We start from the raw sequence: 19,594 nt of genomic DNA, 5'->3' as shown, positions 1-19,594 counted from the left end.
ATACTGACCCAACCATGGGGGTACCATGTACGACCAGAGGTGCATTAATGCTCAACAAGCATGATCAAGCCCCCGTCAAAGTTAGTCATTCCATCTGTGTGGTAAACAGCCTGGCAAGTGAAAGAGATCAGTTAATGCATCTCCCACCCAAAGCTAGGTGTCGCCTTACCCTTTGATCCCCAATAAGCAGCATGGTGATGGAGAGGGATCATTTAATATACTTCCCATCCAAAGCCACATGTCGCTTTATCACAAAATCTCTGTCAGATAGTATGGTGATCATAACAGGTCATTTAATGTACTCCAGTCCCACTTGGGAGAGGAGAGATAAATATCTCCTCCTTAAATATCTTTGTCTATCCTTCTCCCCTATATAAATACCCTTCACCTACATCAGGATGGAATTAATAAATATTCTCATCTTGCAAACCCTATATTCATTCACTCCACCTTACAACCACACCTGACTTCACCATCGGAGGGAGTTCAACTGTGATCAATCCCAGTTCGCTCCTATTCTGATAGTTGTCCAAAGTGTGTAGGTATCTTTTGGGGAGCATCTCAACCTGGAGACCTGGTATAGAACCTGACCTTAATTCAGGTCTAGGCTATACGATATATGAGGAGGATACGCGGTTTACAAAAGTGATTTTCAAAAAGCGCTTTTATGATTCACAAACACTTTTAGCTATATTCCAATCTTTCCTTTTGGAGTCCTCCGAGTCCAGGTTTGTCAAGTAGTATGGGCACTTAAATTGCATACGGCCACTGGCGGACCCAGAAATTTTTTAGCGAAGGTGCAATATTGACTAAGTATGAAAAATGATTTTTCGGAATAATCATTTTCTCAAAATAATTTTTGGCGGCTTTTATTCCTTACACATCAAATAAGAAAACTTGATTTTATGGGATTTTAGTATAAAGTATATATTGACTTAATGAACCATCATTTTTAGCCCAAATCGTATTTTGCACTAAAACCAATTTTTCATATTTTGATTTGGTAGGAATTTGATTTTCTAGTATTTTTATTTGAATCCAAATTGGGGGCGGGGGGGTACTTCCTTATTTACATTGTAAACTTAAGTAAATTGAGTAATATACAAATAAATGAAAGTAAAAAGACAAAGACATTTACTTAAATGTTGAAAATGAAAATAAGGTAATCTATGCATCAGTTGAGCAAAGGGGCAATTTGAAGCACCTACAATGGTTTTTCCGACGAGGGGAGATGCAGCTACACCTCCTTGCAAAACAAGACATGAAGCATATAGAAATATGTGGTAGAAATATGTGGTTAAGTAACTGGTTTGACCCTTCGAACACTATAAAGTACATGTGAAACAATAAATTAATAATGAATAAAATAAGTTTATTTTAATGAAACATTGACAAAATAAGTGAAACTATAATATATTTTTTAAAAATAAACAAAAAAAATTGAATGCTAGCTAAAGAAGAAATGTAGCATACAAACACGACGTCGTGTCTCATGCCTTTGTGTGCAAGACTGGCATGTGCCACGTGACATGCATAGATAGACAAAATTCAGACACTTTATTATGTGAACTTTGTAAGGTCTTTTTTTAGGACAAAAATGGGTTGTTGGAACGAGATAGCCATGATTGCCAGTGCCACCCACTGAATATTCACCATCAGAACATGGAATTCCAAAAATAAGTATGAAAGGTATGATTTGATTTCTATGAAGATTCTAGAGCACTGAGTTTCCCCTTTATACACGATTAATAAAGATAGATTTTTCTAAAACAATAATAGAATGGTTTTCTTTTAGTGGAATGAACTCGAGATTATTTTAATATTAAAAAGAAAAATATAACTAGATTAAAAGAATTACTTATTATGAATGGGGGAAGTTATGAATCGGGAAACTTAGGAATGTGAATTGGATCTACTCCCTCTAATTGATTGGGTTATAATTTTGAGGGTATTGAAATTACATATATTAACATGTAAATTTTTTATTCTTTATGTACGTTAAACACATAGAAAGTCATGAATTGAAATAATTTCAATACTCATGTCTTAGAGCAGGAATTAGGAATAATTCCAACCCATTCTTTTTTTTGAAAATAAGCGATGGTATATTATTGATGAGCAAACAAAAGTACAGAGAAAGTGAGCTCCACATCTTCCGGCCAACCCGAAGAAAATCATAGCACCATACTAGCTAAATCTAAAGTCTCGCATTGGCTAAACTCGAACCCAACGCAACCAGACATCTTCCCCTCTTTAGAGCTCCAAATTATGTTGAAGGGAGCCAACTCCTTGTTTATGTGGGCCAAAATACAGTGACTATATCATGGCGATTGTTTCAATATCACAAAATAAACTAACAATCTTGAAGAAAGAAGGGATGAAATGAGAGAGGAGGAGGTAGGGAAGGAGGCCACGAACCTCAAAAAGGGGGGCCGGCCAAGAATTTTTTAATTCCAAACATGCTACAATTGATCTTAATAAGTCTATTGGCCAGTTAGTCTTATGGCAGCTAAGATAACAAGTATAATTCATTAGATTTAATGTACAACTAGGCACCCTCCATTTCTTCCCTCAGATGAGTAGACAGCTGATGTGGCACTAGTGGCTTTGCCACGAGAGACTAATTATAATTAATGAACCGACATTTAAATTTAATTTTATAGATAACATGCATCCACTTAACCTTCTGGTGGTTAGAATTAGAAGAATATGGTCTGCGCACCAGAATTTCCTTATCTGTGTTTCTAAACCATCTTGGGACAAACAAGATAATACCAGTTTAATTACTGGCTCTTAAATTAATCCCAAAACCAGTCAGCTCTCTGTCTGAGGCACAAACATATTAGTGATGATGCCTTGCTCAACAGGCCACCACATATTCTCCTCCTATAAATAGTCTCCTAATTTTGGAGCCTCTAAAACCACCAAACCAATCCAATCCATTCCAACCCACAATCACTTTTTTAAGTTATTGGTTTTTCGTTTTCCAACCATGTCTTCCATTGGAGCAACTTATGCAACAGTTTATGTGATGCAGAAGCGACAGAAGGAGGAAATGGAGAAGAAGCTAGAGCAAATGGGAAGGAGATCAGGACAGAGCAGTACTGTACAAGACACCAAAGTCTCTGCACATGGGAGGAACAAGAAGGTTTATCCGGGGACTTTTCAGTCCCCGAACAATAGTCCGGTGGAGGCCGGACATAATTAATGTGGCTAATTATGTGGGTTGTGAGTTTCTCAACTTGTAAGTGATCATGGTGCTGGGTTAATTGACACTACTGTTGCTGGTTATTTCTGTGTACTATTTTAATTGTAATTAATTCTCTAAACATTTAGGTTTTATAAGCTTCCAAGTTTTAGGTTATGCTTGTTCTAAATTTGTATATTTATTACAAGTACAAGTGGAAGAAGCTTTGCTCTGTGAGTTTCTGAAGTAGTTGCGACGTGTGAAGTTTGATCACAACGCCGTCACATATGGGTTTTAATGATGGTGTTGGTGCCTTATACGACGCTTTCCATCCGCCGTAAATGACCCATTTTGTCATGCTGCTAAGAGCATCTTCCTTCATGCAAAATGTTAAATTTGAATTTAATAACTTACGTGGCAATTTGAAATTTAGTAAAACTTTGAACTTCAACCGAAATCCCAAATTACATATTTTTTATTTTTTTTATATTTTTGAATGTAAATGAGATCCATATGATCTAAAGAGAATAAATATAATAATGGTGCCTACCACTGAAAAAAATATTAAAATAATATTTGGCATCACACCTGATGGGATATCATTTTTTACTTATTTCTTCTAGTTTTCAAATCCATGTAAGATTTGACTACTCGGTTAAAATTACTAAATAATATTTTCCTTCAACTTTTGCCATTCCATATATCTTCGTGATAATTTAACATCTCCAAATTCCTAGTTCCTTTTGGATATGCTCTAGGCGGGTGCATGACATTCTTTTTCTATTTAGTCCCATGTTATGAGTTCACTTTTTGTAGTTTGTCAACAATATCTATCAAGTAATGGCTTGTTGGAACAAGATATATAGCCATGATTACCATCCCACTGAATACCATCAGAACGTGGAATTACAAAAACAAGTCTAGAGGTGTATGATTGCTATTAAGACTCTAACCACTGAGATTATAAAGTTCGTGTTGGAAAACTTGGCTTAGATGACTAGTACTATAAACTAGTCATGTAAACAAAATATGTTGATACAGATACTGTTTTTCTTGGTGAGGCCAAATAAAAATGAATTCGAGCCATTGGTATTATGAGCGACCTCAATTATGTATTGGGTGTTTATTTCCTTCCTCTTCTCTTCTCTAGAAGAATGCTGGCTGTATAATTAGGGATGACATGTGGTTTTTTTGTGGTGCGTGATCATTCCTCTTAGTGTAAGAGAGAAAGTTCGTTAAAGAAGAGTTTGTGCTCTTGAGTCATCCTCCGTTTGGGATTGCTTTTTTTGGCCAAAAATCTGCTTCACTTTAAAGTTAAACAGTTTATGGTGTTTGGTAAAAAAAATATCCTGATTATTTTATAAGCAGTGGTCTTTTGACAGCAACTTTTAAAAGCAGGTTCAGGGTTGCTTTTCAAAGCTGCTTTCAAAAGAAGCAGAGATGAGCCTTTAATGAATTTTTTAAATTCCCAAAATACCATTATTCATTTTTAAAAATGACACCACCTCCACTTCCACATCCAACTCCACCACCACATTCACCACCTCCACAACCACCGCCACCACCACCACCACAACCACCGCCTCCTCCACCACCTCCACCTCCTCCACCATCTCCACATGCACCTCCACCTCCACAACCATCTCCACACCCACCACCACCTCCACAACCAACACGACCACCACTACTACCACGTTGCCACCGCCACCACCACCTCCACCTCCACAATCGCCATCCCCATCAGCACCACTACCACAACCACCAACTCCACCTTCATCACCACCATTACCTTCACCTCCATCTCTTTCACCACCACCTCCACTCCACCACATGATTAGCACATAACACTACAACATCATGTCTATTTTAGTTATTATTCACAGTTACAACAGTTTCATATTAAAATTTACCAAACAGTTTTGACACTGCTTTTTATACTAACAACACTTTAAAAATATTGTTTACCAAAAATAGAGTTGCTTTACTTTACAGCTAATTATTTTCAAAGCACAGTAGAAGCAACTTTTTTTAAAAGCAGCAATCCCAAACTAGGCCTAATACGTGTAATCTCATTTTCATTAGTGGAAGTATTTTCGGAATTTGTCCCATGATTTTTCGCTTTATATTGGAGGGATTTTCACATTAAATCTAGTGTATATTTCCTTTCTATGTATATATTTTTTAATAAGTGATAGTTTAAACTACAAAGTAGAGGGAGTTTCTTACACACACTATCAAGGTGCTATGGGGGTTCGAACCTGAGACCACTGATCTGCAAGTTAAGGTCATTTTTCACTAGGCTAGACCCCGTTGGTTCCCCTCTATATTTCTCATAGTATTTGTGTTCGATTCGTATTTGAATTCCTACGATTTATAATTTTTTTAATACAAGCGATAGTCTAAACTATAAAGAGAGAGACACACACTACAAAAGTATCATGGGGTTCAAACCTAAGACCACTGATCTATAAGTCAATGTCCTTTTTCACTAGTCTAAACCTCGTTGACCTATGATTTACACTAAGCATCTGCTTTTGGCTCAACATTAGTTATAGTGTAATGGAGAACGTAATTCCATATTAAGTCGGTTGGCCCGTTAGTCTTATGTATGATATCATGGCTTTCAGGCAGCTACGATAACCCTTCATTAGATTTAATGTCCAACTATAGGCACCCTCCATTTCTTCCCCAACATGAGCACACAGCTGATGTGGCATCTTTGTGGCATTCTTATGGCACTAGTGGCTTTGCCAACTTGTCATCCTAATTATAATTTATAATTAATTAACCGACATTTAAATTTAGTTAGTGGTATAACATGCATCCACTCAATGTAAGAGAGAGAAAGTTCATTAAAGAAGAGTTTGTGCTCTTTAGTCATCCTCTAAAGATTTAGAGAGCGATTAGTACTTATAATCTCATTTTCATTAGTGGAAGTATTTTCGGAATTTGTGATTTTTTGCTTCATATTGGAGGGATTTTCATGTTAAATCTAGTGTTTATTTCCTTTCTATGTATATATTTTTTAATACAAGTGATAGTTTAAACTACAAAGAGGAGGGGGTTTCTCACACACACTACCAATGTTCTATGTGTTGAAGAATACACGCAGTCTCAGATCGGAAAATTAATAAAATAGAAAGTCTCATATAATGAATGAGTCCACTCCTAATAAAATCGAGACCTTTTGTATAAAACCCCACACATGCTAAACAGGTGGTTAAGTTGGGGACTATATCGATGTTGCTAGTGGTGGGCCAAGGGTCCATTCCTTTGAAATCTTAACATGGTATCAGAGCGGGTCGGTTGACTAGGCCCGATTAAACCCAAATCAAACAAACCCCAAATTGAAAATAAATATATAATAAATATAAAAAAAGGTGACCGGTATGGAATTGGTTGCACGTGTGGCCCAATAAAAAGTGGTCCCACATGAGGAGGAGTGTTGAAAAATACACACAGTCCCACATCGGAAACTTAACAAAATAGAAAGTCTAATACAATGAATGGGTCCACTCCTAATAAAATTGAGGCCTTTTGTATCAAACATCACACCTACTAAACATGTGGTTAAGTTGAGGACAATATCGATATTGGTAGTGGTGGGCGAAAAGTCCATCACTCTGAAATCTTAACACTATGGGGGTTCGAACCTAAGACCATTGGTCTACAAGTTAAGGCCCTTTTTCACTAGGTTAGACCCCATTGACTCCCCTATATATTTCTCATACTATTTGTGTTTGATTCATATTTGAATTCCTACAATTTATAATATTTTTTTAATACAAGCAATAATCTAAATTATAAGGGGAGGGACACACACTACAAAAGTATCATGGGGATTCGAATATGAGACCATTGATCCATAAGTGAAGGTCTTTTTTCATTGGACTAGACCCCATTCACGTATGATTGACACTTAAGCATCTGCTTTTGGCTCAACATGAGTAAGTCGATTGGCCCATTAGTTTAATGTATGATCTCATGGCTTTCAATTGACGGCATTAGATTTAATGTCCAACTAGGCATTCTTATGGCACTAGTGGCTTTGCCAACGTGTCATCCTAATTATAATTTATAATTAATTAACCGACATTTAAATTTATTATAGGTATAACATGCATCTACTTAACCTTCTAGTGGTTAGAAAGAATGTGGTCTGCGCACCACTATTCCTTTTATTTCTGTTCTTAACCATCTTGGAACAAACAAGATAATACCAGTTTAATCACTGGTTCTTAAGATAATACCATAAACAGTCAGCTCTGAAATGCAAATGCTAGTGATGGCTTGCTAATAGAACCACACATTCCCCTATAAATACTCCTCTAATTTGGAAATCTCATACCACCACAACAATTCACTTCTTTTGAGTTGGGTTTCTGTTTTTTAGCCATGTCTTCCATTGGGGCTAGCTATGCTGGGGTTTATGTGATGCAGAAGCGACAGAAGGAGAAAATTGAGAAGAAGGAAGACGAAATTAGAGGGAAAGGAGAGAGCAGTACCGCAAAGGAGAGCAAAGTCTCTGCACCTGGGAGGACCAAAAAGGTCCATGCAGAGAATTTTCAGGCCCCGAACGCTACCCGTCCCTAGAGGAAGGGTGCATGGCTTAATGTGTGGAATGGTAGTTTCTAAAGTTTTTACAAATGTTTATGCTTGGTTGATTTTCAAGTGATATATTCTTGTTTAACTTGTGTTTTGTAAGTTTCCAAGTTTTAGGTTGTGCTTCCATTTTCACCTTGTATGTACATCTACAAGTTGCTATATGTTGTGTGATCGTTCTAAGCTATCTCAATACCAAAACCTTTTAGTTCTGCTCTCCATAGTTTCCCCAATGAAAATACTTTAGATGCAATATTTGAGTCTCTTTGTGTGATTAACGAATCTTCACTTTATATATATATATATATATATATATGCAGAAATTCTCTTATGCGGACATCCGAACGTTATTATCGTGTGGACGCCGTGTATTTTGTACTACCCCTCTCTGTTTTCCTGCCTGTTTATAATAGGATCCGCACGATAATAACGTGCAGACATCTGGATAAGAGAATAACTGATATACAGAAATTCTCTTATGCCGACATCCGGACGTTATTATCGTGCGGACGCAGTGTATTTTGTACTACCCATCTCTGTTTTCCTGCCTGTTTACAATAGGATCAGCACGATAATAACGTGCGGACATCCGAATAAGAGAATAACTATATATATATATATATATATATATATATTATAATTAGAACAATTCATTTACGAAATCACCATTTAAAGATCACCTTTATTTTATTTATTTTTTAAAAAAATTAAGAAAAATCAATCAAATTGGAGTTGTATGGTCATCCAAATGCATGGAGGAAATGTATTGTTCCGTACGAACTAACACAATTGAGTTGCACTACTTAAATTCCAAATCATGCCAACCTCTTACTTAAAACAAAAAGAAGGCTTTTTTTTTTTTGGGTCATGTTTTCGTTTTCTAGTTAATACAATGTGAAATGCGTAATGTCTAGCTTCCTTAAGCTTTCTAGACAAGCAATCTAGCAAGTGTAAGGTCAATGACTTTAAACCCTCGCATGCTTGAAGGCATTCTGTGTAAAGACACCCTTATGAGCATAGAGAACTTTCACCTCCGAAGCCCAGCCCAGGCAAAAGGCCCCTAGGGCTCCAATCATGGTTCCAACGCTCAATTTTTGCCCTGGCAAGATATGGGTTCCACCAACTTGAGCAAGATGAGCTTGCCACCAACTTGAGCAAGATGAGCCCGAGCTCCTGACCTCGAGCGATGAGGTCAGTGAAGAAAAACTTTTAAAAAATTCTAAAATATTACCAAAAAATTCATAATAATTTTTTATACTTACCTAGCAATTTTTTTATTATTAAACTCATACATATAAATAAAATTAATCCCATGTGTAGTAATTGTCTTTGGGTTGCCATAACAATGGATGGAAAAGCAACAAAAATGTTGCTACGGCAGATACTATTCACTTGAACAGTAAATGCCATTGCCTCCCCTTTCCATTTGCCATGGCAAATGGGTGGAAGTGCTCTTAGTAACTTGAATTTAAAAAAAATTTACAGAGATAGTTAAACTAGCTAGTCCCCTAAAATATAACTATTCTCGACTATGCCAGAATTGATATTCACAAGGGGCATAAACAAACTGAACGGGACCGCAACTGTTGTGTAGCAATATGAATGTTATACAGCCCTCCGTCACGATTGGCTGACCCTCACAATTCACTGGTAGTGTCCTGCTTTGAAATGTAATGTGAAGATTAATATATTTTATACAAAAAATGGGGGATTCGAGGCGGGTATGGGGATAGCCCCCCTAGCCTAGCGGCCCTAGGGGCACGGTGAAGGGGACGAGAATTCCCGAAACCTCTTAAACTGGGATGGGGGCGGGGATGGTATTGCCCAAACAACTTTGAATAAAAGAAAGCTTTGTTAATGTAAAGGTAGGCTGGATTTGCATCCGGCCAAAATTCTAAAATATAATTACTGCAAGCACCGACCACGCAGGGACATGTTTCACTAATTATAATATAATATGTCTGATATTTTTCTACTTACAAAAGGTATGCTGCTAGCAAGCTGCACGTCTAGCTTGTACATGGAGCATCTTCAAACTCTCATAATCACTGAACTAAGCTCCTTCCCTGTGATAAGCTAAGTGGAACAAAATAGCGAAAAAGAGAATCCCTGCCATGCCACGATCCCCATAGATGAGCTACATTTACTAGTTACTATATCGGTTAACAGCCAATTTCCTACAGCACCACCATTGGGGGCAAGTTAACCAAATCGGTCCCCATCTGTCTCGATTGCCACGAAAGCAAAAGTCCTCATGAATGCCATTGCCGAGGCTGAACACGCCCCAATCCTTTCTTCCAGCATTGTTCAGATTAAGCCTAGCTGAAATTCCATAAAGATGATCGGAATCCCATTCGTTCCACCATGGAGCAGCATGATCATTAGAGAAATAGATACGATTCCTCATCGCAACACCAAGTTCCGTCGAAGAAACAGACCGCGAACAACATTTGCCTAGAAATAAGATTTTATCCCCCAAATCATGTACCCTCTTCCAGGACATCAGGCTAAAATCCAATGAATATACTTTGAAATCATGTGTTTCAAGAATAGCCTCTGCTTTGGTGTTATAAAGCCTACAAACAAGAAGCAGCTCCCCACAAGATTCCACAAGATACTTCAACACACCACTATTTTCCTGCTCCTCAGACATTATTATTTCATGACAATCTATTTTTACCTCATAAGCATCATATGTTCTAATGCTAGCAAAGATATTAGCAGACTTAATCTGCCAAATGTTATAATCATTGCTTATAAGATAGAAACTTCCATCACAGAAGACAGCATCCTCAAATGGCTCACCATTCAGTTTATGTTTAAGCCATGATTCAGCTCCTGGGACCCAAAAAGAAAGCTCCCGACATTGACTATGAACAAGCATGCAAACATAGTTTTCAAGGATGGGAAGCCCCGAGAGAACAATCTTATGATAAAAGTTCCATGTTTTGGGAAGATCAGTTTTGTTCCTAGAGAATGGATTCAACAAGCTAATCTCAAGATAGAAACAACCAATATGTTTTACTAGAATCAACCAATCTTGATATGATCCCCAACAATATCTTCCATAAGCCTCAGGAAGCACAATGTCCCAATGTTGTTTTTGTAGTATGCTAATACAAGTTCTTACCTCTCTATCTTTGCCAGACATCATGAGCCATGGCACACCACGGCTTTGCCAACCAGCAAGTTCTTGTGCAACAACATGTCTCCAGGCTTTGCAAACATCACTAACAGATATACAATCAGTCACAGTCAGTCGCTCAAAGATGATCTCAAGGATACCCCGAGGCAGCTCTGTCCAATCCAGATTAACAAGCTTCTGCTGCTTCCGTCTTCTATTTCTGCTTCGACCCATCGTGCAGCTCTAAGACTCTACTCGCCTACAAAAACAAATATGATTAATGAATATCCTTAAACTATCTTTGGGAGAAAAAGAGAGGGGGGAAAGAAATCATAATAACACCAACAAACTCTTAATGACAGATTGTAAATAAAATTGTACATGCAACATCAAGAAGTAAGTAGTGTGTGATAACAGAGTTTTTAGTGCAATCGTATAAGCTTCAATCCAGGTGTGATGTAAGGTTCTCTGTTAAATAATCCATCGAATCTGCATGTCTTTGGGTTTTACTACAATAGCAACCTCAAAAAATTTACATCAATTAAGAGGTGAGCATGGCCCCCAATCAGTACAAGAAAGGATAATTATCTGCACGCCATGTGTTGTTGTTCTCAGAAGACCAGCAACTGTAGGAACTTACTGAGCTTCCTGGCTTGATCAGAGGTAGTGAGTACAATAAAAGGGTTTGCCTCAAACTTGAAAGAATCTTAAGCTCTTTGAAAATAGCTGAAGTATCCTTGTAGTAGCATTTACACAGTAGAAAGTTGAAATTAAACCCAAAACTGAAATTCACTGCACAATATATTCTGGACAACCTGCTAGATAACTCTTAACTGCTAGATTAAAAAAAAGCAGTACTTGTTCCTGCGAGTCTAGAACCAGACCTTGTAAGAAGCTCAAAGCAAATAAAAGCAGAGACACAAAATAAAACCAGAATTACTTTCAAGAAAGAAAGTTCCGAACTTTCTTCCATTGAACCATGCAAAATTGAATAGAAACCTTTTCAATGAGTTTTGGAAGATTTTAAACAGTGTTTTTAAAGGCATGCCTTCGCGCGCGTCGGCGAGCGCGTCGGAGCGAGGCGGCAGGAAATCGCCCGAGGCGGTCGGCTGTTTCACGAGTTGCACGTTTAGCGCGGGGAAGGCGTAAGGAGGCGTTGCAAGGCTTGGCCAGGCGGAGCGAGGCGGAGCAAGGCGAGCCAGATCTGGACACTTCTGAACCGGAAGAAATTTTGCGAGTCTGCAAATTGGCTGCGACTCTGCGAGGAAGACGACTCGCGTGTTTGTTTTTAAGGTTTATTGTTATGAAACGACGTCGTTTCGATTGCAGTGTTTTAAAAAAAAATCTAAATGAAACAACGTCGTTTCACTTGGAGTGTTTTGGAAAAAAAAAACCGCAAGTTTCTTTGTTTTTTTTTTTTCTTACCTTTATTGTAATAAACTTAAGGCAAGAATAATTAATATCTTTCTTGCCTTCTCTAAATCCAGCCGGCTGTAGCTTTGTTCTACTTACCTTTTTTTTTCTTTTCTAAATTAATATATTAACACATGAACTTATCTATATCTATATATACTAGCCTCTCCGCACGTGCTTCCGCGCCTGAGAGAGGCTTTTTTTTTATAAAAAAAATTACAATTTATTTTAGAATTAAAAAGATAATGAGTAGTTGTGTTCCATAAAAATAGGCCATTATCTGATTTTTCTTTTAATTTTAATTTTTTTAAATATGAAAAAGTGTGAATTTACCATATTATCCTCATTTAATTAATAATTTCAATTCTTAATTTTTGCATTAACCAAGGGCATTTTCTGGTATTTTGAATGTTTCACCATTCTCTGCCTTTTGTTTTATATATATATAGATAAAGCAAAAGGCAGAGAATGGTGAAACATTCAAAATACCAGAAAATGTCATTGGTTAATACAAACATTAAGAATTAAAATTATTAATTAAGTGAGGATAATATGGTAAATTTACACTTTTTCATATTAAAAAAATTTAAAATTAAAAGAAAAATCAGATAATGGATCCTCTTTTTATGGAACACAACTACCCATTATCTTTTTTAATTTTAAAATAAATTTATTTTTTTTAAAAAAAAAAAGCCTCTTGCAGGCGCGGAAGCGCATGTAGAGAGGCTAGTATATATAAAGCAAAAGGCAGAGAATGGTGAAACATTCAAAATACCATAAAATGCCATTGGTTAATTCAAAAATTAAGAATTAAAATTATTAATTAAATGAGGATAATATGGTAAATTCACATTTTTTTATATTAAAAAAATTAAAATTAAAAACAAAATCAGATAATAACTACCCATGTTATCTTTTCTAAATACTAAAAATAATAATTTAAACCAAGGTGGTTGGTGTGAGTGGTTCGGCACTCTCATTCCTTAAGAGAGGTCAGGGGTTTGATCCCTGCTCTCGTACGAAGTCACCACTTTGGCCAACACTTTACCCCTTACGGGCCGACTCGGTGTGAGTGGGGATTAGTCTGAGTTGTGGTTAAGGCTTAAAGGTGCCACCCATAGTTGGGGCCCATCCAGAATCACCTCATGGTTCAGACAAATAATAATAATAATAATAATAATTAAAAAAAAAAACCAATTGGCATGTGCCAAGGAGCTAAGGGTCAGCCCTGGTCTTTGGGGCTAGTTATGCTGGGGTTTATATGATGCAGAAGCGACAGAAGGAGAAAATGGAGAAGAAGGAAGACGAAATTAGAGGGAACCGGGAGAGCAGTACTGTAAAAGAGAGCAAAGTCTCTGCACTTGGGAGGAACAAAAAGATCCATGCAGAGAATTTTATGCCCCGGACACTACCGGTCCTTAGAGGAAGGCCATAGTTAATGTGCATGGCTTAATGTTTGGAATGGTGGTTTCCAAAGTTTTTACAAATGCTTATGCTTGGTTGATTTTCAAGTGATTTATTCTTGTGTAACTTGTGTTTTGTAAGTTTCCAAGTGTTAGGTTGTGCTTCCATTTTCACCTGGTATATATATATCTATAACTTGCTATGCTATGTGATCGTTCTAAGCTATCTTAATACCAAAAAATTTTAGTTCTGCTCTCCGTAGTTTCCTCAATGAAAATACTTTAGATGTAATATTTGTGTTTGTTTGTGAATAACGAATCTTCACTCTACATATATTATAATTAGAACCGTTCATTTTCGAAATCACCATTTAAAGATCAGCTTTATTTAAAATAATAAAATAAAATCAATCAAATTGGAGTTGTATGGTCATCCAAATGTAGGTTGGCTTAATTTGGACGTCTTCTGTGTTACCATATGAGGATTTTGAATTTGGCTGAGGAGAAGCAATGCATGGTTGCAAAATCTGACACATACTGCCACGTTGCATGGACAGCACAGAACTTGTGCCAGGTGAATTTAACCCGGTGGTACTAATTAATTCAATTCCCAAAATTGCTAGGTAAAACCACAAGGGTATGGTGTCACGCCCCAATTTTTATTTTATATATATATTCTCTACGATTTTTAGGAAACTAAAGCAATTTGAAGAACCTATTATACAAGAAGTATTAGGTAGTGCTATTTATAGGAAGCTAAAGTCAGCAAAGTCCTAATAATAGATATAGATGAAAGCTTAATATTGTGCCACACAACTAGTCTATAGTTTCCTAGACTACTTGGGTGGCTTGAAAGTAATCTGCCACCCCAAATAGCCTTATGTGTTGGCTTTGTAGAGTGCTTAGTGAGCGCTCTCCAATTAAGATTATATATATAAGAATACCTACTGTGCTTACACCTCCTGCTTACATATCCCACCTCATGCTTTAACTAGATTTGAGGACTCTACATTTGCAATACGTCAATTTTTAACATAATGTTTAGTAAGCATAAAGGCCTTTCTAAATGCTTTTGTAAAGTATATATATATATATATCAATTATATAGTTTGCAAACTAATAACTATAAGGGTTTGCAAACTAAACCCTGAAGCCTTTTGAGTTCAAGCATACTTTAACCTAAAAAAATAATGCAATGCAAAATTAATTAAAGTTACAACCCAAAGGAAAAATCCAATTCAAAATTAATTAAAGTTACAAACCAAAAAAAAAAAATGCAATTCAAATTTATAGGCACCAATACAAACCGAAAAAAGAACTCAAGTGTTGGTGGTGGTGAGTGGATTTGAAAGACCCGGTTGCGAATGAGTGAGTGATTGTAAGAGAGAGAGAGAGGCTTATTAGATTAGGTCTGATCGTAGCCGTTAGATTATCAATTAATTATAAAAATATATTTTTATTATTAATTAAAAACTATTTGCGGTTTGCGATAATCGCAAACTTGGTATTTTCCAAACCGCCACCGCAATGGCGGTGCGGTTCCTCAAACCTCAAATTGCGGTCAGTTTTCCCCCTTGTTTGGTTCAAATGTGTTAATATCTCGGTTGGTTTTTGCGGTTTTGCAATTTTTGGGTCTAAAATACCACCTCTAGTTTTTAATGTTTTAATGAGAAGAAAAAGAAAAAGCAAAGTATATATCAAATAATCAATCAGATGTAAGTCCCTGGCCACTTTAAATTAACAAATATATACCAATCCCAACCCCATATATCTGGAATGAAAGGGAGATTAACTCTGCATAATGCTGGAAATAAAATAAGTGAAATTCAAAGCTCAAGAGCATGGCTCAGTTGGGCCATGTAGGCAAAGAGTCGTTAGATTTGACTGACAGCACAAATTTGACCGGAAATTCTCTCCCATCACAAATACGCCATGGTCATGATCATGCTGATTGTTGATTGAAAACCTCAATTTTTAATTCACTCCAGAAAGCTTGTGCACAGAAAGAAGAGATGTGTGAGAGGCTTTTTGTTAAGTAGTTGCATCAAAGGACTAATTTCTTTTATGCAAGAATGAGTGTGAAGTGTTTGTGTTTGTCCAAGAATTTTTTTTTTTGAGTTTTCACGTAAAGCTATTGTTTTGCCGCTAAATTTGATAGAAAAAGTAACACATGATCAATACTGCTAACGAAAGTGAAGTTTAAGGACTACAAAGACATATAATTAAGTTCGAAAAAAGCCAACTTTATAGTCAATGAATTCACATCAAGTAAATTCTCTACAAATACAGATGAAGATAAAGTAAGGTCAGTTCATCAAATTCCCACAATACTCTTTTACTAACAACAACTACACTACACCTATTTTTCTGAAAAGCAAGATTCTTCATCATAATTCTTTCCTTTAGCTGGATAAGCCTAATACTGCGTTTGGTATACGATTGGATTAGGACTAAATTTTTTAAATTTTTTAAATTTTAATTTTTAAAAAGAAAGCAAATGATTTTTTTTTTTTTTTTTTTTACTTTTCTTCTCTCTCCCTCTGCTCTTTTTTCTTCATCTTCTCTCTCTGCGTCTTTTCTTTTTCATCTCTTCTTCTCCCTGCTCTCTCCTTCTCTTCTTCTCAATCTATATTCTCTCTTCTTCTAATTTCTACCCCACCTAAAAACATCATCCAGTTCAGATACTTTGGCTTTGGTGTGGTAAGTAATTTGCATAAATAAATTTGAGGGAGAGGCAGGAGCTCACACCTAAATCATGGCAGAAATCCATAGCCCACACCAAAATCATCATCCACAAACAAACTTGAGAGAGAGGCAGAAGCAAACTCAAATTGATGAAGACCCAAAGATAAATCGTGGAATAGCTTCAATCGCCGTGGTGGTCTGTCGTCGCCGACATCGATTGCCGTTGCCGTCTGCCATCGCTGTTGCTGCCTGCCATCGCCATCTGCAACCCATAGTCAATGGCTGTCATTGCCGTTTGGGTGGTCGGTGGTTGCCGCTAGCAAATGGTGGACTCAGGAATTTTTATAAGGGTAGGCTAAATATTTTTTTATTATAGAGGAGATATATTATAAGCCTTTTTTTTCTCTTGAAACAAAAAATGTAAATAAAATTTCATAAATCAAACATGGCCACATTACAAGAAATATAACATAAAGAAGTACAAAATATAAATAAATACCAAATCAAACCATTGTCCAACTTCAAAAATCATATATGCTAATTAATAATTCAAGTTGTAAAAATAAAATATATATCAACAGTCTCCTGTAGGGGTCTTTTTCTTCCAGCAGCAAGTGGGCTGGGCTGGTGAAGTTGTCCCCTTTGTCTGAGTTCGAAAATTAAGCCCCAAAATGCTTCGAAAGGGCAGCAAAGCCTTAGGAAGTATTTTGGTTATCTTCTCCAACAAAAACAACAGCAACTTACATATAATTTCTTCACATTTACAGATAAACTTTTGGACTTGGCGTGAGAGGCATGTGGCATGAGAGCAGAATTATCATGGGTTTAGCACTTTAGGAGAGAGAACGTGGGTTCCTATGAAGGTCAGAGATTCTAATGGAAGAGAGGAGAGGTTCTAAGGAGGATTGGTGGAGAGTTTTGGGTGATTTTCGTAGTTTCCGGCAGCTTGACGATGACTCTGTCAAAGCTTCTGTCAATCTGCCAAAACAGGGGAAATAAGGGAAAAATGGACAAGGATAGCACAAAAATTGCTAGATTTTGCATGCAAGAGAGGAAGCTTGCTATCTGAAGGTTGTGGGTTGTGTTGTGTTGGGTAGAAGAGGCCCTATTTGTAGTTGCTGGGGTTTGTTCTTCTCCAAGAAACCCTAATGGTTTCTTCTCAATCTAGCTAAGCTTTCCTCTTCTTTTCTTCTCCTCTTTCTTGACTTACTTCATGATGGCAAAGTCAGCTCTGCCCAATCCCACAAAATCAGAGATTTTGGGTGCTCCAAGTTTTTTCCAGCGGCTGCCTTAGAGGGGAACTTCCCTTTTTCACCCATCTTCTTTCTCCTCTTTCTTCCTCTTTCCATGGCCAAATCTGCTGAAGGAAAGAAAGTGGGTGCGCCTGCTGGTTTAAGGAATGGCATCCTTCCTTGCGTGCTAATATCCCTTGGTTCCTTGGAGGATTTTTGCTTGGAACTTGCTCCCAAGCCTCCCAGCAGCCAATCACGTGTGGACTCTCCAAGCTCCTTCGTGATTTTCTCTCCCAGCTGAGTGCCAAGACTTGTGCTCCCTTTTTATTCTAATTACATAGGCTTTTTAAGTCCACCACATGATTCATATAATGGATGGGATAATCTGATCAAGTGTTGGGCCTTTTAGTTGGCTTATTCTAATTGGGGCAATGGGTTATTTTGGTTGGGCTATTTTAGTTGGAGTAATGGGGCTATTTTGGTTGGGCTATTTTAGTTGGAGTAATGAGGCTATTTTCTCTCTTGTGCTTACCCACGTTTGGGCCTAAAAAATGGGCTTGAGTCCCGAGGCCCCCAAGCGACCCGGGACTTCCATTTCTCGACCCATCGATGGGCCCCATGATAACTTGTCACCATCCATACCACAACCCACTCAAGCAAGCCCCGGGCATTCGAGTGGCTTGGGCCCACTTAAGCTTGTTGTGGGATAATAATTTCTCGCTTGGCATGGCATGTCGCTTGGCGTGCTTTTTTAAGTATGACGCTTGATAGGACGATTGGCACAAATTTGCAGAGCTAAATGCATCCTTATAAATTTAATCTCAGCTTCTGTCATGATAGATTTCTATTTTTGCGTGGCATGTGGGATATGGCTCGTGCATGGCTGACTTTTGTGCACTTCAAATCGAGTCTTTTTTCAATAATATGTCATCTTGGGCCTGGAATTTATTCGGGCCCAACCACGGATTTTTTGGGCCTCAACATCTCCAAAAGTTTTCACCCTAACCCTAAATCATAAAAACTTAACAACAACAATTAAAATTGGAAATTGAATATATATAATAATAAATAATAAAAAAAACTTACCAAGATTGAACCCATTGAAGATAGGTTGGTACAATTTTTTAGATGAGGAGAGCTATTTCCTCTAGGCTCTCAAGGTTCAAATATGGCGTTTTGGGTGGCTAGAAGGAAATTTTTTATGTTTGCTCTCTATGGGTGTAGCCCAATATCAGTACGATTAGAATAGCTCAAGTTGGTAGAGCCATAGCATGAATTCTACTTTCAAATCAAATTTATATAGGTTTGGATTGATGTTATTATTTCCTATATGCTTTAGGAGTGGGCTAATATTTATTAGAGTAGGAATAAAGTTTATAAAATTTAAACCATGTTCAATACTTTATAAATCTTCCCCTAGGCTGAAGCCCACTCCAGCCTAAGCTTAGGTCCGCCCTTGCCGCTAGCGTTTGGGTGGAGTTGGTTGCAAAGCTTTGGTCGAGACTAATAGTCCCTCATTTTCACACGGGTTTAGCTAAGAACACCTAAGAAGGTGTTTTTGGTGGGCTGGGATTACTAATTCCACTGAATACTAGGACCAAATGACAACAAACATGAGATTAACTTTTGGCAGGAGGTGTGACAAACAAGTACGCTATCATCAATTCTTCTTTCTTTTGTTTTTGATTTATTTAAAAAAGTGACATTTTACGGAAAACAAGATTCAAATTCATATGTGCTTTATCCATATGTAAGGCAAACATTGCTGTAGTCAACTGGCCAAACCCATATATGCTTTATTGCTTTACATTTACCAGGAAAGTTTCCCTTAGAAAAATATATATAATATAGGGGAAAATTTCCTTTAAAACCCAAATATGGTTTAAAGGGATTAATTCAAGATATGGTTCAAGGGTATTAATTTTGTTATGAGGCATGGTCCCACGGC

At 37.1% G+C, this 19,594-nt stretch overlaps 1 protein-coding gene across 3 annotated transcripts; it reads right to left on the bottom strand.

The window, feature by feature from the left end:
- Positions 1-9,628: 9,628 nt before the first annotated feature.
- On the bottom strand, positions 9,629-12,190 carry LOC110746105 (putative F-box protein At3g25750). 3 transcript variants are annotated; one of them, XM_088255712.1, is made up of 3 exons: positions 11,962-12,190; positions 10,920-11,172; positions 9,629-10,427 (listed from the first exon to the last, which is right to left on the bottom strand). In XM_088255712.1, the coding sequence occupies exons 2-3, from the start codon at positions 11,145-11,147 to the stop codon at positions 9,936-9,938; spliced, it is 720 nt and encodes a 239-aa protein (XP_088111838.1). In that variant the 5' UTR covers positions 11,148-11,172; positions 11,962-12,190; the 3' UTR covers positions 9,629-9,935. The 3 variants fall into 3 exon arrangements, with proteins under 3 accessions (XP_088111838.1, XP_088111837.1, XP_088111836.1); XM_088255711.1 differs by having other exon boundaries at positions 9,629-11,172; positions 11,913-12,190; XM_088255710.1 differs by having other exon boundaries at positions 9,629-11,172.
- Positions 12,191-19,594: the final 7,404 nt, after the last annotated feature.

Source organism: Prunus avium, chromosome 6 (genome assembly GCF_965620075.1).
Source record: "Prunus avium chromosome 6, drPruAviu1.hap1.1, whole genome shotgun sequence".
Lineage (NCBI taxonomy): Eukaryota > Viridiplantae > Streptophyta > Magnoliopsida > Rosales > Rosaceae > Prunus > Prunus avium.
Note: the sequence above shows the minus strand (reverse complement) of the source record. Positions and strands in the feature narration are given on the sequence as shown.